The sequence below is a fragment of the Mustela nivalis genome, assembly GCF_964662115.1.
Source record: "Mustela nivalis genome assembly, chromosome: 13".
NCBI classification, from domain to species: domain Eukaryota; kingdom Metazoa; phylum Chordata; class Mammalia; order Carnivora; family Mustelidae; genus Mustela; species Mustela nivalis.
The window spans coordinates 89,080,670-89,106,781 of record NC_139032.1 but is presented as its reverse complement, the minus strand read 5'-3'; the positions used below and the strand labels follow the sequence as shown (position 1 = coordinate 89,106,781).

The 26,112-nt window shown below is 52.0% G+C and overlaps 1 protein-coding gene across 1 annotated transcript in view; it reads left to right on the top strand.

Annotated features, from left to right (window-relative positions):
* MED27 (mediator complex subunit 27) overlaps positions 1 to 26,112 on the top strand; it is a 192,989-nt gene that overhangs the window by 159,524 nt on the left and 7,353 nt on the right. The window contains exons 5-6 of the mRNA XM_082696152.1: positions 4,689 to 4,796; positions 14,532 to 14,573. Of these exons, the coding sequence (XP_082552278.1) occupies positions 4,689 to 4,796; positions 14,532 to 14,573 (150 nt within the window). The remainder of the gene's footprint in view (positions 1 to 4,688; positions 4,797 to 14,531; positions 14,574 to 26,112) is intronic.

The following is a 26,112-nucleotide window of genomic DNA, read 5'->3' as shown; positions in this document are numbered from 1 at the left end:
CAGAGCAATATGAGCATCAGTAAGAACGTAAGACTAATGATTGTATCAGGTATGAAGACGCCAGATATGTTGATATCCATGAGTTTGTAATAATGCTGGGTGGAAAACTGAGCCGTCTGCATTGGAAGGAAACTAGTGGACCAATGCCTTGTTTTGAAAACTGGTAAATGGAAAGAATGAAGCATTTATCCTGCCTTTCCTGTGTAACAGACTTGATCACTGAGTAGCCAAGTAGTACATGGGGGAAGTTTTTCTTTATAAAAGTGTCCCAGCCAGTAAACAAAGACAGAACGATCACAGCAGTATGTGGCCGGCTGGAGACCCTGGTGAATTAAAGGGTCGGCCCCAGGCGCCTGGGTGGCTCAGTGGATTAAGCTGCTGCCTTCGGCTCAGGTCGTGATCTCAGGATCCTGGGATCAAGCCCCACATCGGGCTCTCTGCTCAGCGGGGAGCCAGCTTCCCTCTCTCTCTCTCTCTGCCTGCCTCTCTGCCTACTTGTGATCTCTGTCAAATAAATAAATAAAATATTTTTTAAAATAAATAAATAAATAAATAAAGGGTCAGCCCCTGCCAGCGTCACGTGCTGAGACACCCACGTTCGCTTGGCCTCCATTGGTAGACCCTAACACCTCCCGTGAACTCGCCATGCCAAAAGAAATCAAGCCTGAATCCCCTCTCACACCAATTTGCAGGAAGTACACAGTAAGGAGGAACGCGTAAAGTACACCATGGGGATGCCGTCAGCGAAATCTAAACTGCGGGAAATGCCGTAGAAAACAATGACCCAGTTTCTTCAACAAACAAAATAAGGCGTGGGAGTAGAGATGGGGAACCTTTAGTTTAGGAGAGCCTCTTGAGACTTGTCGGCCAATCACATTGTGTGGGCTATATTTGGATCCTGGCACAAGCAGACTTTTTTAAAAGTGGCATTTACGAAACTATTAGAAATTTGAACCCTGACCACTTCAGTTTTGATAATACTGAAAAAGAATTGTTGATTGAGGTGTGGGATGGCATGGTAGTCTTGCATTTTTTTTTTTTTGTTTTGAGAGTCCTTTTAGAGACACAGAAGGATATGTTTACAGATGAAATGACGATACTATGGCTGTTTCTTGTTTTGACATAACACAGGAAGGGAAAAGTAGGTGGGGTGGAGGAAACAGGATTTGCCGAGAGCTGTGGTTGGTGGACAGTTTGGGGGCAGGGGTCGGTGGAGGTGTTTTCTTCTGCTTTACTTACTTTGTATATGTGTTTGAGTATTTCATAATAAATGGGTTCGGGGCACCTGGGTGGCTCAGTCAGTTAAGCGTCCGACTCTTGATTTCTGCTTGAGTCATGATCTCAGGGAAGCTGGGCTCCACGCTCAGGGGAGAGTCTGCTTGCGGATTCTCTCCCTCTGCTCCCCCAACTCACACGCACACACTGTCTCTCTCTAGAATAAATAAATCTTTGTTAACATTTTTTAGATAAATAAATGGGTTCAAGAAATTAGCTAAATTGCTCCTTCCAGGCAGGGATGGCTTTGACTTTGTTTTCTTTTGGTTTCATAGTACCTGTTATTGACAAGAGAGGACTGAAGTAGGTATGTTTGTACCTTCGTAGCTGGCATAAATAACCCTTACGGCTCATGTTGGCAGATTGCATCAGAAGACTTTAAATATTTGTACTGTTGGCCCTAGTAATTATAATTGTACAAAGCTGTCTCCAGGACATAATCCCAAACACAGAAAAAGCTTGGTGAACAAAAGCGCACATTGTAGGCATATTTATATTGGGGAAAACTTGGAAGCAACTCATGTCCAGCAATAGGAGAATGGTTAAAGAATTGTAAATGGGCGCTGTTAGTAGAATACCAGCAGCACAGACTGCCGTTTTTGAAGACTGCACAGCAGTAAAGAACAATGCATACATCGTATCTTTAAATAAAAAATTTGAAATTAGATATATAGTTTCAGGGTTGTTTTTTTTTTTTTAAGATTTGCTTATTTATTTGTTTATTTGACAGACAGAGATCTCAAGTAGGCAGAGAGGCAGGCAGAGAGAGGGGGAAGCAAGCTCCCTGTGGAGCAGAGAGCCCGATGTGGGGCTCTATCCCAGGACCCCGAGATCATGACCTGAACCGAAGGCAGAGGCTTTACCTACTGAGCCACCCAGGCGCCCCTATAGTTTCAGTTTTAACCATGTTAAAAATTCAGACACAGAACTCAGAAAATCTTTTTTCTCCCAGTTTTATTACAAAGTAACTGACTTACCCCTCATTTAAGTTTAAGGTATAGGACACAGTGGTTTGATATGAAATGATGCCCACTGTAGGTTCCGCCAACATCTGTCATCTCATACAGATTCGGTAAAAAGAAGAGAGAAAAGGAAGAAAAATCTGTCCTTGTAATGGGACTGGTAGGATTTACGCGGTACACAGCTTGCCTCTGACCCCCCAGCAGCACTGGCAGTGGTCAACATCTCCGCATCGCACCCCCAGGACATATTTATCTCGTAACTGGACATTTGGGCCTTTTGGCCCCTTTTTCCAGTTCCTCCTGCCCTCCCCTCTGCCTCTGGTGACCCCAAGTCTGACCTCTTTTTCTCTGAAATCCACAAATCTTTTATAGTAAAAACATGGAAAGGAAATCCCCTTGAAATGTTAGTGGTTTGGAAGGGCAGACTGTGAATGATTATTTCCTTCCTTTTTACTCTAATTTTAGGTTTTTCTATTACAAGCCTATTTATTAGTTAAGTTTTTAGTATTCGTTAGCTTTAAAATACCAAAATTCACTTCTAAAAACAAGAATTAAATATAAAAATTTCTTGTACCTCTAGTGTGTTTTGGGTTTTTTTTTTTCTGAATTCCATCTTAAAATACTTGAGAAATGACAAAGGCAGTGTATTGGTTAGCTAGACCTTGGGTTGTTCTGTTCTGTTTTGTTTTGTTTTGTTTTAAGATTTTGTTTATTGTTTTGACAGAGAGAGATCACAAGTAGGCAGAGAGGCAGGCAGAGAGAGAGGCGGAAGCAGGCTCCCAGCTAAGCAGAGAGCCCGATACGGGGCTCGATCCCAGAACCCTGAGATCATGACCTGAGCTGAGGGCAGAGGCTTTACCCACTGAGCCACCCAGGCGCCCTAAGATTTTTTTTTTTAAAGAAATAATAGCTTAGTTATCTCTGCTAATTGGCAAAGAGTATTAAAATAGGCAGTTGAAAATGGCGACCCTGTTGGAGACGGTGTGTTGCACCTCCACTGCACCTCAGTGAGAGGCCCTTAGTTTTGGTGCTTAGAATCACAAACCTGTGAACTTGATTCTTTTCCTCCCTCTCTCCCTTCCTCTGTGTAGCCTCCATGTGAACTAGAGAGAGTTGGGGCTCCTATCTTGGTGGTTTACTGACATCCTTATCTAGTGATTTCTAGTTCTTCAGGAGATGCCCCATTAAATGTTACATGGTGTAGCAGTATTTGGAAGTACTATCCAGAAGGGAGATGTTATTATGAACATTCTCTTGAATGTAAATAAGGGTATCATCTCTTTTTCTTAACGCTGTTTATAATTCTGGACCGTTTTAGGCACACAAAAACAGAGAGATCCTCTCAGCATTTAGAAGTTATTGAAGGAACCAGATACTAGGAACGTTTGCTGATACCCAGGACTCATCAAGGAAAGGGGAGGGTTGTTGCTGGGGACATTCGGACAGCAGAGAATAGGGAAGTAAAGAGAGGGTGCTAGAAGGTGGCATCAGCAGCAGCAGAGTATATATATTGGGTCAGAGGAGTAGGCTTGGGGGGGGGGCCCTTTTCAGCCCATTCTGTGATATGAGAGCCCCGTCAGACAAGCTGGACCGTGGGCCCTCCCTGGGTCCTGTTCCCACTCTGCCTCCAGGGTCTCATCTGGGGAACGAACAGAAGAAGTACAGTAAAGCATCAGAAAAGTTACATGAGCCCCCAAGAGAAAGAAAGGCGCTGTTTCTATTCTTAGTGCTGAGCCCTTTCCAGCAAGCACAGCAGGTTACTTTTTCCCTGGCATTATATGAAACTACACTTTTTTTTAGGTGTGTGGGTTTTGTTTTGTTTTTTTTTATCCATAATACGTGCTTAGGTTCTGAGAGAGTAAAAGCACTTAATATATTTCCAGGATTATGTTCCTTTTTAGAGATGAAATCCAGCTACTTTCCTTTTACCTTCAGAAGTTACTAGAATCGCTTCTGCACTTACTCTGGGCTATTATAGATAGACAGTTCAGCCGGGTGGGCATCTGGCGCCTGCCTTTAATCTCTCCGCTCTGTTCTTCTGCGTATTCCATGGGTGTACATAGGGCCATGAAATCATAGGAAAACAAATGTGCTTACCAAATCCTAGGATGCCAGAATCCTAGGATAGCCTTTGAAAAAGATCATCTTAAGACAGAAAAAAAAAAAAAAGAAATTTTACTTTGTCCAGCAGGTATTAAACATATGGAACTTATCCTGAGATTTATAAGCCAAAAATTCACGTACACTCAGTGTAGTTCGCCTGCAGGAGGGCCGTGTTGTTCAGAGCTCGTTCCCGAAGGCTCTAAGATGCCCTCCCTCGAGGGCCCTCCCCTGTGTCCGTCAGCAACGAGAGGGAGAGGTGAGCCTTTCTTCTTCACCGAGTCTTGCCAAGCTCATGCATTTGCATGTTCGAGTGTAAGCTTTCATGTTTGCATGCATGTGTTTTGACAGGTGACCTTGGGAAAGGTGTTGAAAGTGATCGTCGTCATGCGGAGTCTGTTCATTGATCGAACAATAGTAAGGGGATATAGTGAGAATGTCTACACAGAAGACGGCAAGGTAAGCATTCTGGAATCTTTTGTTTCGTTTTCCTTTCTCTTTCCGTGTCCCAGAACAGACATAGTCGAGTCCCAAATGAATGACATTAAACACCAGCAGTCATAGCTGAAATGGTCCACAAGCATGGTTTCTCAGTATGAAGATGAACGTTTTACAGAAAAACATTTCTCTCTCTCCCCTTGCATTTTTCATCAAGCTTCTGCTTTTCCCTTTAAGCCTGATGCCCTTAGTTGAATTTCTAATTTATCACCTTAGACCCCAGTTGCCTCATTAAATGTGTCTTCTGAGGAAATGGATTTCTTTCTTTCTTTCTTTCTTTCTCCCCCGACCCCCACCCCGGTAGCAAAGCACATCAATAGCCCAGGGTTTAGCATTTCCGGCATTTTGCTTTTCCTAGAACGATGAGGAAAATTCGAGCTACTTTGACTTACAACTTGCTCAGGATCTCTTCCCATGGAGCTAACAGGGAGCCCTGAGGAGGCGGCTTGTCCCCCGAGGTTCCCACTGAACACTGCAGCTGTTTGGGTGGTTTGTCTCGTGGAAAACTCACCCATGTGAACCCCTAATTTCTCTTGACTGCACACTGGCCGTATGGCTCTCCGGGGAGCTTCAGAGGGTGCTAATGGGAGCTGACAGCCTTCGTCTGTGTTGGCGTCCGGAGCCTGGCGAGGGCTCCGCCTGAGACCCCCAGCCGGGTGCTCCTGGGCCGCTCCCGGTGCTGAGCCTCCGTCAGACCCTCTCTCCTGCGCTTTCCCTTCTCTTCACGAGCCTGTTCCGATTCTTTTTAAAGATTTTATTTATTTATTTGACAGACAGAGATCACAAGCAGGCAGAGAGGCAGGCAGAGAGAGAGAGAGAAGCAGGCTCCCTGCCGAGCAGAGAACCCGATGCGGGACTTGATCCCAGGCCTCTGGGATCATGACCCAAGCTGAAGGCAGAGGCTTTAACCCACTGAGCCACCCAGGCACCCCGCCCATTCCAATTCTTAAAGTTTGTGGTGGTGCGTGCTAGTACCAGTGCTAGTACCAGTGCCACACTACAATGAAGGTAGAACACTCTTCAAAAAAAGGTCACCAGTGTCGCTTAGCCCGTAACGGTGCCTGCGCTGAGAGCTGGGACCCGCAAAGCGATGAGGTTTGTGTTTGGAGCAAGTGACCCCGCATCTCCACAGCCCACACAAGTGTTGTCAACAAGGGAAGCTCCTCTCACCTCAGGGACCCGGCCCAGTCCTCCTAGCTCTCCCCACTGGACACAACGCGCTCAGTGCCCTTTTCCTTTCGGGAAAGCACTGGAGTGTCTTCAGCGCACGTGTGTGGAGTAGGCGCGTCCCTGGGGCAGGCGCGGTCTGTGCGTGTGATGCGTGAACCCCGGGGCAGCACTCGAGTTGTTCCCAACTAGGGAGCAGGCGCAGAAGCCACCCGGGTCAGAAGCCCCCGCGACCCTGGTCCCAGCCAGGGTGAGATGTGGTTCTTGTTGCCTTTGTCCCAGGTTCACGACTCCTTAGTCACACCGGGTTTGAGTCAGGGTCTTTGCCCTCCAGGGACTTGGAAGCAAACTGGGGAGAGAGGGCTCGAAACACAGGAAGCCACGAGGAGAGGTGCGGACTCGGGGGACGGAGGAAGCGCTCTCTGAAGTTCGAGGCCCAGGAGTGAGGGTTCACCTACTTGGCCGATCTCTTTCACGCTGTATGTTCCTCCACACCGAAGTGTCCTCACTAAGCCCTGTAAAGCAAAGCACTCAGCACGCTGCCACCAATCACCACGCTGCCGCCTAGCACCACTCAGTAAATCACTAATACCATTTTTATTGTGCGCTTAGAACAAGGGATTTAGAAAATCGTCAGGTATGTATGCTCCCCCTCAGGCGCTTCCGACCACCCCCCCAGCCCCGCCCCATACCCTGGTTCCCTGTGTCAGCCCGCGGGGACCACTCCCGACCTGTGTCTAGGCAGGACCTCTCCTCCCCAGGCGCACCTCACGTTCAGCCCGCCCAAAACTCTGCTCACTGCTTTCTTCCCGAAACTCGGGTTCCCCCCGCTGTTCCTCATCTGGCGTAGCTGTGCCACCACCTCATCACTCAAGCCGTCCTGCCTCTCCCCCAAATCTAGTCCATCAGTGGGTTCTGGTTTTGCCCTGCTTAAATCTCCCCCAAATCGGGCTCCTCCTGTCCGTCTCCCCTTCTTCCAGTTCTTATTTCTCAATGGAGCAAGTGCACTGGCCACCTCATGCCTCGTCTCCAGTCTTCCTTCCCTCCCATGGTCTGTCCTTTACCGGGCTTCCAGAGCAGTCTTCCCAAAATACACATCCAAGCATATGATTTCTTGCTCGCACCATCCCCTGTTGCCCAAGGCAGGCAGGAAAGTAGAATATTAATAGGTCTTAGACACAGAGCAGTCCATGGTCAAAATGTCTGTGAAACTTGGGGTTCAAGAATGTTCAGTAGGTTTCTTCACTAAAGAAATTCTTGGAAACTTCAGTTTGCTTAGGGTGCTATGAATCTCCCAAGAGGCGCATGTAGTATGGGGTATTTTCCTAACTTATTTTAACCCCAAATTCATTGTTTCTTCCTTTCATCTCAGTATATTGTGACACTGGCGTTTTACGGAACACGCTTCTGAAAACCCTAACTTCTAGAATAAAATCCAGACTCTTCAGCAACACATAGAAATGCCAGGTGATCTGACCCCTGCCTTCCTTACTGACCTCGGCTGCCATCATTCTCTGCGCATGTTTGGTCTCACTGTCCAGCCTTTTGTGCTGTTTGTGGCTCCCACAGCTCTCTCCCTCTCTCTCAGTGCCCTCAGGGCCCTCAGGGCCCACAGCCTGGGATGCTCTGTGCTCTCGCCTACCTCACACGCCCGCTCTTCCCTCCACCCGGGCTTACTGCTGTCCCCTTTCTCATCCTGCCCCGTTTCCCGGGGTCTCTTACATGAGCCCAGACTCCGGAGCCGCCTCGTAAATACATCATGGAATTTTGAACAGTCTTTTTCTAGGACTAGAATCAGTACATCATGTTATTTGTTGACATGTTTCTCTTGCAATTAATAGAAACACCAAGTACTCTGTATGTTGTCCTCGTGGGCGTCATGCTAAGCAAACTTTGCCCACAGTGGTCATTGAGTCCTAGGTTCTGCTTAAATTAGTCTTGTTCTCCAGAGAGGGCAGCTGAGACCTCGAATGCACAGGGACTTACCTGCAGGCACACCCGCCGGGCCTCAGAGCTCCATCTGCTGGGAGCACCTCAAGGCCAAGACCCTGTCCCGTGATGCTGTCCCAGGGAGATGGTGCAGTGCCTGGAGTGCTGGAGAAGCGGGGGGCTGTGTGGGAGGGGACAGTGGAGAAGCCTGCTTGGGATGTGCCAGTGCTTTAGCCGGAGTGGAAGGGTGGAGAACTGAACATCAGAGACGAGAACCAAAAGAAGCAGCCGGGAGTGGAGTCGTAGTGCGGAAAATGAAAGAGAGACACACGCGTGTGCACACGGTGTGCGTCTTCTTAATGAGAGATTAGCGTGGGTTCTGTGTTCCTCAGAAAGAAAATGAGTATGTGTCTGGGAACCTGAATTCGGCTCTGACTCATATCACAAATGTGATACAGGAGGCCTCTTGATGCATTTCACAGCTGCACACATTGGCCCAAGTGGTCAGCAGGGACCCTAACACGGGGAATAGCAAGATTGAGAGGGCCAGGGTGCTTGCTGTTGCAAAGGCACACTGACCGCGTTTGGCAGAGGAGCTCTCCGAACGACCGCTCTGCCCAGGATCGAATCCTAGCCAGTTTGGTTAGCCCCTTCTTTTTTTCAGAGCACTTTACAAAACCATGCAGACGTTATTAGTGTTCTATTTTGAATACTGATGCTGGTGTATGTGAACTTAACGTTTGGTTATACACATGTGAGCCTTAGTATAATTAACATGCTTAAATGTCTAGCCCATCCCAAACAAAATGTAACCTTTGGAAGCAGCCCCTGGAGCATGGGGTGTGGTCCTCCAGACCAGATTGCCCCTTGCAGTTCTGTCCGCCTTTGCTGAGTTGGTGCCTGAGCGCTTGTGGGGGGGTGGGGGGGTTCGCCGCAGTCTGAGCTCAGCCATGCATGCCAGATGCCGTGGGCGTGGCTTGGAAAGCCAGACATGCTGGGGTCTGCACTTCTATGACTGCTGGAGTCTGTGTCCCCCAAACCCAAAGCAACCAGCACCTCCTGAAAGGTTTAATTATCCCCCTTGCTACAATAGTGGCCCGGTGCCCCCTCCACCCCTGAGCCCCAGCTTTCCAGAACTGGCAGGATTTTTCCCCATCAGAATGCCAGCGAGGCTGTCACTTTGCACTTTGCAGTCACCCCTGCTGCCGCCCTCATCGTCTGCCTCTTTACCTGGGATGCATATTTTTGAGACCAAGCTCTAGTGGAGTAATTCCTCTAATAAAATATAAAAATGTTTTTTAAAACTTACCAGCCTGCTATTCACTGTAACCAGGGAGGCACAGAGAGCCATGACTCAGCATGTTAAAAGGCAGATTTAAGTTGAAATACCTGGCCATTGTCCTGACTTTATACCCGCCAGACTTAAGTGAAAAAATGTGTGTCTCGGTTGAATTTATCTTATTAGGGGATTTAGGTTATGTTAATGCTATAGCTTCATTAATTACCCCATATCAATAAAAAAGGCAGCTTTTAGCCTCCTAGCGAAAGAGAGGAAAGAAATAGTGGTATCAAAGGGAACCTTCAAAGACAGCCAGAGCTGTCTCCAGGGTAATTTCTGATCCCCGCATCCTTCCCACTTCAAAGTTGGATGTGTGTGTGTGTGGGGGTCGAGGGGGTTGGGGAAGCTTGAATCTGATTTCTCTAATAAGTGTTGGCATCAGCCCCGTTTGATATTAGATGCAGGGAACATTTTGATTTGTTATAGCCTTTGAAATTGTTCAGACGACCTTCAGAAAAACGGCCTCTTGTTACTTATGGGGGAAGGGGGGAAAGCTGGGGAAGGGGCCTCCTGTCTAATTCACATGCGGACGGGGCCGGACTTGTGCCTTCAGCACTCGCTAGTAACAAATGTGTGTCCTGATCGCAGGGGGAAAGTTGAAGACCAGCAGACCCATAGCACCGGTTCTGGGGTGAGACTTGTTCTCTTCCTGATTCGCCAGGGCGGCCAGGGCACAGTAAGAAGGCGACTGGGTAGAAGTTTATGGTTTTGAAAACTTTTGCGTAATCATGGAGAGACGCCCGACCACTCCTGGTTTACGGCCCTCGGTCCCACTGACGCGCCACCTGTTGACCTCACAGTCTGCATAAATAAAAGCTTCAGAAGTTGAAGGCCCTTGTGAGGCTGAAGGATTTTATTTGGAATTGTCAGTTTTAGATCATTTATGGTACCTTGTACTATTTTTTGGAATGAAGAATTGGTAACTTTCTGAGAAGCTGCCAGAATTTCCACTGGCTGCTAAGTGAATTTCGGTGGCGATGATTGTCACATGAGCGGGCCTCGAAGCACATTTGTCATGTGGAACTTCTGCAAGAGCGCCACCCCCCGCAACAGCTGCCCCCGCTTGGGGGTGGGGCTCGCAGTCATCCTGAATTCTAGCTCCGAGGCGGTCTTCCTCCCAGGTTGAGAGCGGGGCCTCTGGAGACAGAGCTGGTTTTGAATTTTCTTCCACTACTCGTGTGATGTTGGACGGGTTACTTTAACTTCTGGGAGCCTCGGTGTCCTCTTGTGGGAGACGGGATAGTTTCATCATCCCCGTCCAGATCTCTGGGAGGATTTCGGAAGCAGCGCAGCCCCGTGTGCTTGGGCTCCGCGCTCAGAGGGGCGTCTGCTTGTCTCTGTCCCTCTGCCCCACCCCATAAATAAAATCTTGGAAAGAGAGGGAGGGAGGGAGGGGGTGAAGGAAGCGCAGGGGCGTGCGGGACGCGTGCTGGTCCTCAGTGAGTGGTGTCTGCCCTCACGGGGTGTGCGGCCGCGCCGATGGCAGCGGTCATTGTCATAGCCGGCGTGCCATCTGATACTAGGCCATTCTGATTTTTCTTTTCGATAAGTCACTTTGCTCGTCACCATTCTTATTAGTCGAGAGGGCTTTTGACGTCTTGATGTTTAACCTGAGAGCAGATTGTGTCTGTGCTAGAGTGGTTGGTCATCTGTGGGGTTTGTTTCCATTTTACCCGAGAATAGAGCACATTCCTACCCCTAAAATACTCATTCCGGTCCCCAGGGTCCCAGAGGCTACTCCTGAGACTGCAGATTCAGCCACCAATTACCATAAGGCTGGCTTTTCCATTTTAAGAGCTTTCTAACTCTTGCCCAGAATACTGAGAGGTGCTTTACTCTCTTTCCCTGACATTACAGTTAAGAATAATTTCCCGTTCACCCAGCTGAAAGTTTACAGCTTCCAGAATGCTCCTTTTTGAATATCACAGCCAGCAAAAAAATTGGTAGCCATGCCCGCCTTTGCGGTCCATAAGCTAATGCTGATAAATATTCACTTGGGTCAGTCCGGGCTCCCTGAAATGAATTTCTGAAATCTTCTTGGCCCTGAGGAGACGCAGGGCACTGACTCCAGAACGCTCACTTAGATGGCTTTCTTTGGCATAAATCTAGCAGAAAATGAAGTCCAAACTGCCTGCTGTGCCGTCGAAGCAATAGGGGGACCCATTGTTCCCGGCTCCCTTTCTTACCGTGTGCACCTGGTGCGTGGGGCGTATTGTCTGACATCCTCCGGTCCCAGACGGCTGCGGCTCTTCCCCAGGGCCCTGAATTATATATTTAAACCGCCTTTCAGAAAGAGCAGCCCACTGCCTTTGAATGAGCGTGGTGTGTTTGAGAAGCCGCAATTAGGCTGGAGAGTGCATCTCTTAATTAAACTTGGGCGCATTTCTCCCTAGATGATTTCTCTATTAAAACATTCTGCAGATCCTGAAGAGTTGGGGGTGGGTTTTCTTTTTTTTGTTTTAATAATTTCCTCTTTTAAATAAAAGCTATAACTTTTGGGTTGATGTGCTGCTTCTTCTCTCGTTTTCCACAGCCCCATGTTTAGGTCTTGGTCTGCCTACACGGGGTGGGAGCAGGCAGGAAGAATAAACAGCGGAGAAGCTCCGACGAAACAGCTGCCGGCTTCGAATGAAGGGGAGCTGTGTTGGTTCCGAGTTGAGACACTGATGTTATACTCTCCCTAAAATTTAGAATCTTTGGCATCTCCCAGTCGTCTTGGCAGGGATTTGGCAGAACTGAGAGATACAAAAAATCATTCTTATTCATTCTGCACTCTCTGAATAATCTTTAAGTGCTGCATTTTGTAAGCCCTGGGCTCCGCTGCGGCACGGAGAGCCCGTCGGAACTGGCCTTCTCCTCCCCAGGATGCTGGCCGGCAGTTTTCTTCAGCAGAATTGACAGTGTGGGGTTCATTCCATTTGTCTATTTTTGAGGTTTCCTTCAAAGTTATCTGAAGTAACATGTCACTTTTCCCTCTACAAATTGCTAGCCTACCAAATTAAAATTCTAATGCCTAAAGATTTTTTTTTTAATCAGCTGGCTTGCGGGGGGTGGGGGGAGGTGCAGTGACTGAAAATTGATACCACCTTTCTGAAGAGCAGCTGAGCCAGGGTTGAAGGAGAGGGGTCAGCTGGGGGCTTCTCTGGAAATCCCGGGAGGAGATGGTAACACCGGAGGGGTTCGGGAGAGGCGGACCCATTCGCGCGACTGTTCGGGCGGAGTTCTTCCGATCCTTTTCCCGGGCGCGAACCAGCTGACAGGGAAACCCTCTCAGGATCCTCTCAACCTCTTCTGTGGCCTGAAAGTTCTCAGACACGAAGCAGCGTACGGGCAACTCATTCTGAACAGGAGGAAGCCAGGGAGGACTGAGTGGGCTCCTGTGCGCAGACCACCTCTCAGTTCCAAGGACCATCTTCAGGAAACCAGATTTTGGTGTTTCCCTCAGAACAAAAACAGAACTGTGAACCGCCCTTCCCCCCCCCCCCCTCCCGTGTCAAGTGCAACACTTTTCTTCCTGTCTTAGAGGAATCTTCCCGTGAGATTGCTGCTCGGGTTCCCAGGCGCTCCACAGTCAGTGACTCAACCTACGGGCCATACAGCCGTGTCTTGGGTTTCCACCGTGACCCCTGGCCTGCCCCAAAGGCAGGTTCCAAGACGCCCATTTTGTTCAGCTCAGGAACTCACATATTACAGTTGACTTTCTAGCCCCCGGGGGACATACTGACTCTTCTAATCTGCACTGTCCTTGAGCTGTCTCCCAGCACGGTATTGGGGCAATTCTGTTTTTGTTCTACTTAATTTATTAGTATAAACTCATGAAACAATGAGTTTGTTTCAAACTCAATAATAAATAAGTAATACATCAAGTATTGACTTGATTTATCATATGAAACTGTAAAACAAAAATCCTTTTGATTAAAGTAAGCCGCTGACATGCTCTGTGCAAGACCCAGTGTAGCCCGAGGAGGATGAACCAGGTTGACTTCGAGCCCTAGCCACGACCTCCAGTTTCCTCACTTGGGAAGGAGGGTGCCCTCAATCAAGAGTCCCTGGCCTGACCAGCCATCAGGTTCCACCACTGCTTGGGGAGCAGACAGACAGATGAACAGATTCTCAGGCCCACTCTAAGCCTACTACTTCCGACACTCCAGGGGAGGAACCAAGGAATCTGTATATCAAAAAACAAAAAATTTACCCCGGCAGCTTCTGATGCCAACCAGCTTTGAGCACCCTCAGGGGAGACCATCCGTAAGAAGCCCCTCCAGATTGCCATGGACGATTGAATGGCTCTGAAACCATTGTTTCGTCCTCTGGAAAGGAATGCTAGTGGGACCAGCCAGCCCCACTGGCTTGTTCTGGGGATTAAATGAGCAAGTGCAGGTAAAGGGCCCGGTGTGGTGACTGGGGTGGAGCAGGTGCTTGGCAGCTGGGAGCTAGTTTTCCTCCACTCAGCACAGACCTAATGATGCCTGCGACATGCTAGGTCTCACACCGGGACAACATGAGCAAAAGAAATAAACTTCCAGGGGTGCCTGGGTTGCTCAGTGGGTTAAGCCTCTGCCTTCAGCTCAGGTCATGATCTCAGGGTCCTGGTATCGAGCCCCGCAACGGGCTCTGTGCTCAGCAGGGAGCCTGCTTCCCCCTCTTTCTTTGCCTGCCCTCTCTGCCTACTTGTGATCTCTTTCTCTCTCTCTCTATCAAATAAATAAATAAAATATTTTAAAAAGAAAGAAAGTTCCAGGTGGTTCTAAGTGCAATGAAAATCTCAAATTTTTGAAACAATGAGAAGACAATACATACGGAAATAATATTTTAGACAAGGTAACTGGAAAATGACTCTCAAGTTTAAGTTGACATTTGAACTAAAGAAAATTAGGAGGAGCCATATGAGTGTTGGGGGGGGGGGGAGAAATCTGTGCAAAGGTCCTGAGACACGGTCGACATGGCCATGCAAGAAAAGTATGGTAGGAGTCCAGGTTAGAGAAGGGAGCCAGGGGCTCTGCTCATGCAGCCTTGGATGCAACAGCTGCCTCTTGCTCACTTCCCTATATCCCTCTGTGGGTTTCCTTAAGTCACTGAGAGGTTGAGAGAGAAGAAATTTAAACAGGACATTTAAGATGCATACACAATGCCACGATCCTATTATTCCATAATTGTGTTTATTAGTTCAAGCTGATGGGTGTAGAGTGGTTACAGTGTCCTCTCTCGAAGCTGACGTTTCTAAAATCGATGCTGATGATGTCTTATATCTTTCCCCCCAGCTGGATATATGGTCCAAATCCAACTATCAAGTATTCCAGAAGGTAAGCTCTACTCTTTCCTTCTTATTCAGGAGCAGGAAGGGAAATATGAATGCTTAAAGGTATAAATATTGGTCTTAAGTTAGAGGCTTTTTCAAAAGTGGAAAAAGCCAGACATAGAAGGCCGCTCACGGTATGACTCCACTGATAAAACATTCTGGGAAGGATAAAACCGTAGGGACGGAAATCAGATTGCTGGTGTCCAGGGGCTGGGAGTCAGGGCAGGAGATTGTCACCAAAGGGGCAAGAGGAAATGTGTCGGGGTCACTGGAATATTCTGTGTCTTAATTGTGGTGATGATTACACATTGTATTATGTTCCCAAAGTCATGGATCTAATAATGTACCGACTGTAGAGAGAAATCTGTGCTTTCCTTCCTGTATAGGGAAGACCCCCTATTGTGTCTTCCCTCTTGTGTTTGTCTCCAGTGAATCCCCATTACTGTGCACATGAAACACTTCACTTCTGCCCCTCCTGGTCACCGAACATGTGGGGTTTGTCCCCACGGAAATAGGACACCAGCTGGGTGTCCTCCAGTTCAGCTTGGCCTGACACGATCGCCCCAGAGCTACAGACCCCAGTCACAAGTTCGGTGACCTATGCTTCCGCCCCACCAGTGATAGATCGGTGATAGATTGGAGGTTCCCGTGCCCACTCCTCAGGCTCTGTCAGTCTGCCAGAGCAGCTCACAGAACCCGGGAAATGCTCACCGAGGTCTCCTGGCTTGTGAGAGCACACGATAAAGGGTATAGATGAATAGCCCGGTGGAGGGACACCCGGAGGAAGCTCTGAGAGGGCCTCGAGCCCAGGAGTCTTGGTCCCCATGGAGCTGGGGTGCCTCAGTCTTCGGGCATTGCGTTGTCTAGTCTGGCAGCTCTAAACCCCCTACGGCTGGCATTTTACGGAGTCTCCCTCATGTAGACATAATCGATCATGAACTCGGCTTCCAGCCCCACTCCCTTTCTCTGGAGGAGGCGGAGCGAGACAGAAAATTCTAAGTCTCTTATGACCCAAATCATGGCTTGGCCTTTCTGGTGACCAGTCCCCACCCAGGGGCCCACCCAGAGTCACCTCGTTAGAACAGGATATGCCCCAGTGCTCTTATCACTTAGGAAATTATAAGGATTTCAGGCGCTCTATGCCAGGTACCAGGGGCAGAGATCAAACAGTGTATGTATGTATTTTCTGTTACCTCACACCTACAAAGGGTGACTTCTGCTGTATGGAAACCATAGCTTCAACAAAAACAAGAAGCAGAGGCTTTTGAGTTGCTCCAAGCTCAGCCGGTTTTTATAGTTTGTCAGAGCCCTGTGGTCTACACGGGTGCCTTGTATGGGCTGAGGGGGGCGGGCTGGCCCCATCCTCACCCCCATCCCACCCCTGCTTGACAGTCTGGTCACCTCTTTTTCTGATGTCAGGATTCCCCGTGAAATGCTGTTCGGGAGATGTCAGAAGAAATGGGACTAGGGAAAACCCTTTCCCGGCTTCTGATGGTGGACGGGGCCCTTCCCTGGAGCAGCTTGGCACCCGGGGCTTGCAAGGGCTGGCCCCGCCCCCCGTAGCACCCAGGCCGGCTCCCCTGCAGGGCACCGGCCGCCTCTGTCTGCTGCTCTCCCTCCTTTCTCCGCTTCTGTCCAGTGGCACGCGCGGCGGAGGTGCTTGTGATTCATTCGGGGCCCCAGCCGGCTCCCCGTCATGACTTACTGGGCCCCTTTGCCATGAGCCAGGCGCTCTGCTGGGTGCTAGAATTCGAGGGAAAACCAGACGGGGAGGCAGGAGAAGGAAGGAGGGTAACTGCAGGGCGTTCAGGAACGGCAGGAGGGGCCCCTCACGCTGGGGCAGCCACGGGAGGCCTCGACGGGGCAAGACCTAAACTGAGATGGGCCGCTCCTGCGAGGGCACCGCTCACTTGAAAGGCCGCGAGAGGAGATCCCCAGGCAGTGGCGGCCGCAGCTACCAGGCCCGTGTGGAGGAGCGCGTTCGAAGAGCTGTTGGAAGCCCGTGCGGTGGGAGCACACAGTGGGCCGGGAGGGAACGCTGCGGGGGACAGAGGCAGAGCCAGGGGTGAGCCTCCGGGTCTGGGGACAGAATTCAGATTTTATTCTCAAGTCCGCTGAAGGGGTTGGTGTGGAGATGGGACATAATTTTGAAAGCTGAGCCCAAATCCTTTCCACTCGAGTATTAGTTATGTCCAGGGGACGCTGGGTAACTTAGAGAGAAAGCGTAGAACTTTTTTTTATTAATTGAGGGGAAATTCACATAACACAAAATTAACACAATTCCATGACTTTCATAGTGCTGTGGAACATTACCTCATCTAGTTCTAAACCTTTTCATCACCCCAGAAGGAAACCCGGTCCCCACTGAGCAGTGAGCATAGGACTTTTGTAACAAAGCAGCATAATGGACCAGCTCTCTAATGGTGTTTACTACATCACTTCACATTGTTCCCGGACCTTCTGCACAAAAGGCTGGGCGGGTGCCTGCGGCTCAGAGAAGAGTCTGAGGCCCAACAACGCACCTTTAGGGAGCCTGCTTAAGCAGTACAATTTCACAGTCTGGTCACAGTTAAATACAACATGCTGTCCAGGGCTGGATCCTGACAGAGAAAGCGAGACTAATGAGAAAATACGCTTAGTCCCTAATAAGGAACCAGTGTTGGTTTCTTAGCTGTGGCTGAACGTACCGGGCCGTGACGGGTGTCACCGTGGGTGAACCTGGGCGAGGGGGACATTAGAACTGTGCTTACTGTCTTTGCAGCTTTTCTAGTCCACGATTAAGTTTACCTTAAAAAGAATATCATCGGGGCTCCTGGGTGGCTCAGTGGGTTAAGCCTCTGCCCTCGGTCAGGTCATGATCTCAGGGTCCTGGGATCAAGCCCCACATCGGGCTCTCTGCTCAGCAGGGAGCCTGCTTCCTCCTCTCTCTCTGCCTGCCTCTCTGCCTACTTGTGATCTCTTTCTCTCTCTCTGTGTCAAATAAATGAATAAAATCTTAAAAAAAAAAAAAAAAAAAGAAAAGAAAATCATCATCTTGACTCTTCTAACACTCTTCTACCCAGCTGAACTAAAGGGAAGGTGTGTGGGGTCCTAGGTAGGCTTTTGGGACCGGCGGCTACATTTGAATCTTAGCCTTCTTATCGAGGCCACCAGACCTGAGGCATTTACTTGCTCGGTATGCCAAACACCTCGGCCTTCAATGCTAACAACTTTGTCCATGCTGGCTGCTTTTGTTGTGTTTTTCCCCAGCAGTGGGTGGAAAAGCGTTCTAAAGAGAAAGAACCTGGTCATTATCTGCATCGTGTTTTGCTTTAATAAGAGAACACTAAAGCAGTTTTGGGTTTTTTGCCTGCTTTATCTCCGTGTCCTCTGTGGCCTTGCAATGAGTTACCCCCTTCGGGCCACGGCTTCGGGGAGCCGTGAGCATTACAGACCCTAACTGCTCTTTTCACCGTGGTCCGATTTCCATTCACGTACGAGGGGCTTGCACATGCTCGCCTTTGCATAGATACATTTTTTTTAATGTTCCTTGTAGTATTAAGTATTTTTGAATGCCAGCAGAAAGTTTATTAGGAACTTGTAAAATGTGTGAAACACAGATTTGTGAGGCGTGGATGTGGAGAGACAGGCTGTATTTTTATTCTACCTCCCCTAAAAATAACCTGCCAAGTGCTCTTTGTGTTTGTTGAAAACTACAAACGCACACCGAAGCAGCGTTTAAAATCTGACGTTAGTCTAGTCGGAGCGACGTGGGCGCCGGCCGTGCCTCCCTTGCAGTCTGTGTGGCGCATCGGACGATCGGTCTGTGGGGATTTTACCTCACCTGGGGCATGGCGTGTTGTCTGTGTGGGCAGAGCCCTTTCTGGAAGCCCTTCGTCACCCCTGCCTTGACCTATTTTAACTAAATGGGCTTGACCTGACACTGACCTGTACTCAACAAACCACAATTTGGGGACGGAAGACAGTGTCCTCTGTTTACAACTGCCTGCCCGTACTGAAGTCCTTGTCCTGTCCCAGGGGCAGGTGAGAGTCGGTGGGTTCGTGAGTCCTCCGTCTTCCCTACTAAAACATTGTCTTTTCGCTGTCCAAGTCAGGAACGTATCGGGAAATAGCGTGGTACAGAGTTAAGCTTCAACCTTAACGCTTTCAGCTAATCATCATCACATGGAAGAGGTTTGGGATTTTGTTTAAAGAAAAAGTCACACGCGTGCAGGAGACACTGGTGGGGAGGACGGAGGACACTAGGGTGGCCTCCCGAAGAGGCAGGGCAGTCCGTGCTTGTTTTTCTTCTCGTCTCGGGCCGCGTTGGTGGACAGAGGACAGACCGAGCCATGAAAACAAAGTTGGTGCGATGCAGGGGACGGTGACTAGCATCGCCGGCCCAAAAATGCCGAAAGAAAAAGATGGGTTGGCAGCATTTCCAAACTCTGCTTTTCAGCCTCAGCTTTTTCTCAGACCCTATTTGCTTCTTGTCCACCCACTTAAACTGCGGGTGTCCCGGTCGGTGTTACTGGTAGCATTGCCCACAGAAACACGGAGAGCTCTGTGGTAAGCTTCCCCCGCCCGCCGTCGGTCTGCTCACACCCGTGCACGGACACCGGGCAGGGGAGCCCTCGTTGTCTGCATTGTCTGAAATAGGGAAGTGACATGGTCACTCAGACCACACTGACACGGTCAAGGAGGATCCTTGATCGTCGGTGAGAAGGGATCTCTCCGGCAGAACAGAGTTCCCGAATGTGCTCGCCAGAGTGAGGAGGTGGCGATCAGTGCCAGAGTCAGGAGCTGGGCCACGGGCACGGGCCCTCCCCGCAGGGTTGGAGGAGCGCACTCCCGGCATGGCTCTGGTATAGAACCCCAGGACCTCCTTTCTTTGGCGGTCATTGTGTGGTCGCAGTTTCTACAGACTGCGGGTTTCCCTGCCCACGGGCAGCAGCAGTGGCCGCCGCAGAGAGATGCCTGCTGGGAACGTGGGACCCCTCCCAGGTCTTTCCCCTCAATGTGACAAAGCAAGGGGGTGGGAGGAGCGCTGCCTCACAGAGCCCACCTGCGCTTCCACTGCCTTCTCATCCCTGGAAGACAGTGTCGGGAGCTAAGAGAATGAAAGCACACCTGTCACATTGTCCTCGTCCGTGCGCGCGGGACTCCCTGGGTCAGAGACAAGCTCACGAGGTCCTGTCGCAGATCCCACCACGTGAAACGAAATGTGGCCTGCCTTTTGTCTGCAGCCGGGACTGTCAGCAAGCCCTCTCCCTCTTCCTCATTAGACCCCTTTCCCCAGGCGCAGGGGAGCGGCGGAGGGCTGGGGACAGCTTGCTGTGGGGCCGCGGCTGCCGACAGGCTCCGTCATTGACTGCGGAGCCCCGGAGGCTCTGTGCACTTCGTCCTAGGGCGAAGAGGCTTTTTACAGCCAGCGCGTCCAGCAGAGCAGACTCCGAGAGTGGGGCTTAGAAAGAGGGGCTGTCTGAAAGGGCAGAAGCACAAAGAGGCAAGAAGGGTTTCAGGCGTGCTCATATTTTTCTGACATTTAAACTCTGCGGGGGCAGTCACCGTTTTGATCTTTAACCTCTTCCTTCCCCCAACACTGCATTTTCATCCAGGAACTTAGGGAGAGGGAGAGCAAGTCTGCAGCTCCTTACTGCCTTAAGTCTGGCGGGGAGGCTGAGGAAAGGGGGGGTCTGCGTGCGCAGTCGCAGACGGGCCGACGGAGACGGGAGAGGCAGTACGGGGGGGACCAGCCCGTCCCCCGCACAAGCGTGCTCACCCATGCACGTCCGGCTCGGAGCCTACAGTCGTCGTTCCAGAGGCTTCGGGGCAGGGAGAGCAGCCCTCTCGCGGCTGGGCCCTCAGAACTTCGCTGTGGACGGGTGGGTCGTCCGGTGGCAGAGAGCACTCCGTCTGCTTCCTCGTGCCTTCCCTCACGGGTTCATTCTCGGAGACAAAGACCGACCTCGGCCTCGCACAGACTTTGTCGGGGGTGGGGGTGCTGACCGAGGGGCCACCTGGGCCTTTTCCATGCAAGAGACGGAGTCATCCGCAGGAGAGTCATTGCTCTGAAGCCAGGGATCCATCGATTACTCCCCACAGGTTGAGTGCCCGCCCGGGTAGTACATGATAGACCCACTTGTCACTAGTGCCAGGCCGCAGGAAAGGGAGCTGTCCCAACCAAGGGTGGCTCCCGGAGGACGGGACCCGCTTTCCGGGAGGAGGCCGTGTGGCGGGTGTCACGGGAGCATGCGTGCCTGCCACAGCATTGCATGTCGCTGACCAGACGCAGCAGTGACTTCCAGTCTCCGTCTCTGACATCCGAGCTGCGTCCCGCGGGCCCCTGTACGCGCCCTCCACAAGCGCCGTGAATTGCCAGGCAGACCTGGCAGCGCCGACGGCTGTGACCAGAGCTCCAGGGCCCGGCGCCGCATCTCTGTCCTTGCCCTCGCTCAGCATCCTCCTTCCAGGAGGCCGTCGGCAGGGCCCCCACGCCTCCAAGGATTCTGCAGCCTCCAAAAAAAGGGTCTCTTTCAAGTTGTAGAAGGGGCGTCCACTTCTTCCCGATCCCGTCACTCTGACAAGTGCTCTTTTCTCTTAAATGCTGATGAACTTTTCTCAAGGAGGAGAATGTAATGTTTTTAGACCAGATATGGTGGCAGTCAGTGCCGCGTTTCCATGATTCCCATGGCCGCCTCACTCGTGTGTCTTGGTGCTCCCAGACAGAGGAAACCGAGGGCACCCCTCAGCAGCGTGAGGGTCGGTGGGCCGACAGCAGGCGGGGGTGATGCGGGAGGGGGCGTGTGGGAGCCCAGTGTCATCGAGCTGTTGACGCATTTCAAGGGGGGAGAGGAGGCAGACGATCCCAGGGACAGCCCCAGTGGCGGCCTTTCCTAAGCTGGCAGCTGGGCTGTACTGACCAGGTTGGGAGAGGGAGAGCGCTTGCTGGGGGCTGTCAGCCCCAGGGGCCGTGGGTGCCGAGGACGCTGGCGGGGATCACCGCACTCCCCCTACAGCTGGATGCCTGCTATCACCACCGGCTCTCTTCAAGGGCAAATTTGAATATTCACACGCTTCCAAGCCCAGAATAGATTGGATCGCTGATTTTCCCCTTGACAACACCCCACTACCTTCCTTGGCAAGGCTCCCTCCACCACCACTGATCGTGGTAATGACCGAGACCGCCTTGCTCAGGTCCACACACGTACCCAGTTCCACGGTTCAGGTGGAACAGGAAAGCCCAGGCCCACCTGCTGGATCATGGCTCTCTGCCGTAGGAGTCGGTCTCTCTGGAGCTCATGTCTTCCTGAGGGCTCGCACGAACGAGCCTCCGGATACCCCAGGTCAGAATCCCAGCAACAGCCTCAGGGAAGCCTGGCCACTCAACCTTGCCCAGTCCCCGTTCCCACTGCCCAGCAGCCCTGACAGCCTGTTCGCCCCGTCCAGGAGCTCCTGGGCAGAAGGCCGCGGGCGGGGCTCCCTCCGTGCTCCGCACACTGGGTTCTTTCCCCCGCGGTTGCCTTGGCTTTGGTAGGGAAGTCGGTGGGATTGTCTGGATTTTCTTGGGAGCCCAGATGTCTCTGGATGAGTTTCTCTAACTGCGAGGCTGTTCCTGCAGAAAATAACATCACACCAAGTGGGTACAGAACAGTTCAGGTATCTTTGGGGCTTGGACTTTGCTGGCAGCCAGCAACAGAATCTGGCATTTTACCATCTGGAAAGCGTTGAACTTTTTTTCATTCCTCTAAATGAAGAGCTTTAATTCCTTAATCCTGGGAAATGTCAAGGACCTTGTGTGTGCAGCTCCTCTCAGCCCCGCACAGGGCTTCGGCAGAAGGAGGCTGGTCGGGACTCTGGAGAATTCCCTCATGGCCACCCTGGGCTTTCCTGTTACCCCAGGCCCTCCTCCCCACCACACCCCATGACCTCAGCTTTTCCCACTCCCAAACCCCCTTCCGATCTGCTCCCCCAACACCGCTGGCCAAAAATGAAAGCATAGAACCCGCCTTATCGCTCGCTTGCTCGTGCCGCCCGGTGCGTGGTGGCAGCGTGGAGCCACGTTTTTGAGCACTGTCCTCCCCGTGGACGCCCTGAGCCAGGCCCACGGAGGCCGCACGAGCCCAGCATGGCTCATCCTCACAGAGAGCACAGCCCGGGTGAGGCGGGGCTCCTGGTCCCAGTCAGGCCAGCGCAGGGCTGGGCCGCCCACGGGTGCTGGGGCACAGGCACAGGGACAGAAGGAGTTCAGGGGAGGAGCACCCCCGAGCTTGAGCTCGAGCCGTAGGGAAAGCAGGTTTGGGAAGAGGAGTCCTTGGGGCGGCCGGCGGGGTGGGAGCGCGTCACGGGCTTGGGGGAGACAAAGCTGCAACCCGGTCATCCAGGCCCTCACACGCCTTTCCATGGTGTTTCCATGTTCCCTGCAGATGCGGGGGCTGTTGTTGCTCGGCCTCCGGTCTGCCACCGGTCTGCCCTCAGCTCGGGGATCTCCTTCAGGGTGTCCGCGCGCCTTGGCTGCAGCTCTAAAGAGATTAGAGTGAAACCCTCAAGCCAAACAAAAGACACCTTTACGGAGGCCCTGGCACGTGCCCCAGGCTGTGTTCGGTACTTTACAGACATGGTCTCACCCTTCTCACACAGAGCTTGATCTTGAAACTGTGGCCACTTTTCCAACAAATGAAGCAGCAGGGCCCGTGTCCACCTGTTCCCACCCGGACGGCCCGGCCTCTGCTCTCACCCCTGCCGCACCGCCAGGCTCTGGGGGACAGTTAGAAGCCCTGCAAAGGCCGTGCCGATGGCCCCTTCATCGGGCAGAGAGGGAAGTATTGATCTTGTCTAAGTAATCCCTAGTCCCTCCGGACTTCGATGCTTCCTCCTCCGGCCTCCAGGCCTGGTGAACCCGCGGCATGCAAATCAGGGCGCAGATTGGAGACTAGGGCCGCATGATAAAAACGAAATTGCCTGCCTCTGCTCTACTGCACTTTTAGCTCACTTCTAGAAGCATGTCCCTCCTCCCTTCCCCATCACCCCAACCTCCTGCCCCCAGCACTGTCAGGGCTGACTTCATAGCATTCCCATTTTGAAGTCATGATGGCTTCTCTTTTCACGGAGTGGGTACTTCGGGGACTGGTTTTATATATTCTTCATAAAGCCAGTGCTCCTCCTTGGAGCCGTGTTGCTGGCAGGGATCACGGTCTCTTGAAACGTTTAACACACAAGGTTCACATCTTGGACTACTGGACCCACACAGAAAGTTCTCATTCCATGATGTTCCCAGTGGCCCTCTCCTTAAGGGGGGGTCTGTCCTTGGCGGAACCCTGAGTAGAGACCCGAAGCTCTTGGGCTGATCTCCTTGTGGAGCATTCGAGCATATCCAGTGAGTGAAAGTTTCATTTTTATTCTTTGATTTGCGGCGTGGGTACAACCAAGTGGACTATGTTTGGTTGGTGCCTCCTTGAAGCCCATCCGGGAGGCTTCTAGCACCAAGAGCTGCTCTGCGCCGACGGTCTCCCTGGTTCTGAGCTGGGTTCTCCGAGCTCTTGGTAACTAGAAGCTGAGGTGGTAGGTCACACACATCAGGCAGTGGGTGGGTTCCTGGAGTGGGGCAGACAGGCTCATCCTTTTTTAGAACAAAGGGCTTTAATGTCCCCGCTGGTTGGCCTGAGGGTGGAATTCTGCACGGATGTGCCCTCAGGCCGTGCAGCCAGGCCCTGCAGCGGCGTCCACTGAAAACCTAGACCCGGGTCTGCCAGTGATCCAGCCTCCTGCTCCTGTACCAGGGCCAGAGGGAGAGTGATGCGGCCAAGGTCACCCAGATAATTAGCGATGAATCCAGGACTGAACCCCGTCTCCTGACAGCTGCACATCACCTTTCCCAGCACACGCTGCCTTTGGTTATGTTAATGTAGGCCACAGAGAATGTTTTCTTCTGAGGAAGTAGAAGCAGGTATTGGCTGGAGGAAAGCCGGAATCTGGACTTCAACCGGCTTCTCTTTTAAATAAGCAACTCCTAAACACTTGGGCACTTAACTTTCCCTATTCATCTTGTGGGACACACTTTTAATAGAAGCCTCAGCATTGCTGGCTTAGTGGGGGTGGCCTTGGGCCCCATGGGCCGTGTGCTGGCAAACAGTTGGCTCTGTGCCATCGGCCCGTCGCAATAGGAAGCGCAGTGTCACTGCCAGAGCCCAGAGCCGGCTCAGCGCCACTGGCCGCAGCCCTCGCCCTGCTGGCAGAGAAGCAGGCAGTGGCCCGCAGCGACGCATTCAGTTGTGGTCCCTAGTCGTGCTGCCGTCACAGTCACTTTGGGGAGCTTTGTAACCACACACATCCTGGCCCCCAGCCTGGACTCCCTTTTAGAAGCCGAGGGATGGTGCCCCCCGCGCGGCCTCACCTCTGTGCTCCTCGCCTCGCTGCTCTGCGAGCCTTCCACCCCGGCCTGGAGGGCCGCACACAGGCAGGGTGATGCCTACACCCTTGGGGAGCCCAGGAACCCCTGAGAACAGGCCCGGGGCCACCAAATAATGCAGTGCAGCCACTCCCTGACTCATAGAGGCTCAACTTAGGATCTTTCGCCCTTACAGGGTGCGAAAGCAACACACGTTCAGTAGAAACAGTACTTCGAAGTTTGAGTCTGGGTCTTAAGCTAGAGACGAGCGAGAGCTCTGGTCCTGTCTCCTGACGCTGCTGCCCTGGGTCAGCCCCGCCTTCATGAGGGCCACCGGCCCCCCCACTGCACGCTGACGGCCGCTCTGTGCGGTGCTCTCAGCAGAGTCTTCAGTACGTCACATAAGACACCCTGCGCTCCATTATAAAGTCGGCTTTGTGTAAGACGAGTGCCCAGCTGTAGGCGAGCGCGGGCGCTCGGAGCACGTGTGAGCGAGGCCGGGTGACCGGCTGCGTCTCCAGCTTAACACCATCGCGAGTCGAGAAAAATCTGCAGCACGGACGGTCTTTTTAGAAGAGGAAACTGCTGAGGAGTGAGAGCGTGTTGAGAGTTTTGCCCCCTCCGTGTGTCGCCGACTCTGTTTGCCACCTCTCCGTCCTTTGTCCTTCTCCAGCAGGTTAAGCACAGTCTTTGCGGTTGCCATGACCTTCAGCAGAAAGTAGCCCTGCCGGCCCCAGCCCTGTGCTCTCGGCCCTGCAGCTGGCCAGAGGCCACCAGTGAGGAGACGAATTTGGACTCGATGAGCCAAATGTAAAAGAGGATCCCCTCTGGGTAGCAGCCTGCACCCCCCCCCTGTTCTGTCACACCTTCATTAACGTGTGTGCAGCTCTCAGAAGTTCGCCCTGCCCTCCCTCATTCTGCGTGGCAGGGAGACTCCACCCAGAGACCTTCTGGGGGGCCCAGTGGGATGGGCGCCGGGGCTGTGACGGGGCAAGAGGGAGAGGGAGAGCCACATGAGCGGCAAGAGCTGGGCCCCGAGTCCTGCCTCCTCCAAGACCTGAGGGCCTTTCCCTTGTAGGGAGGGGGTCGCCTGGGTGTGCCGCTGCCTCTCCGCACCCCTGCAGCTTCTGTCGGGGCGCAGGCGCCTGCTGTGCGGCTCTGGAGCTGCTTGAGCGGC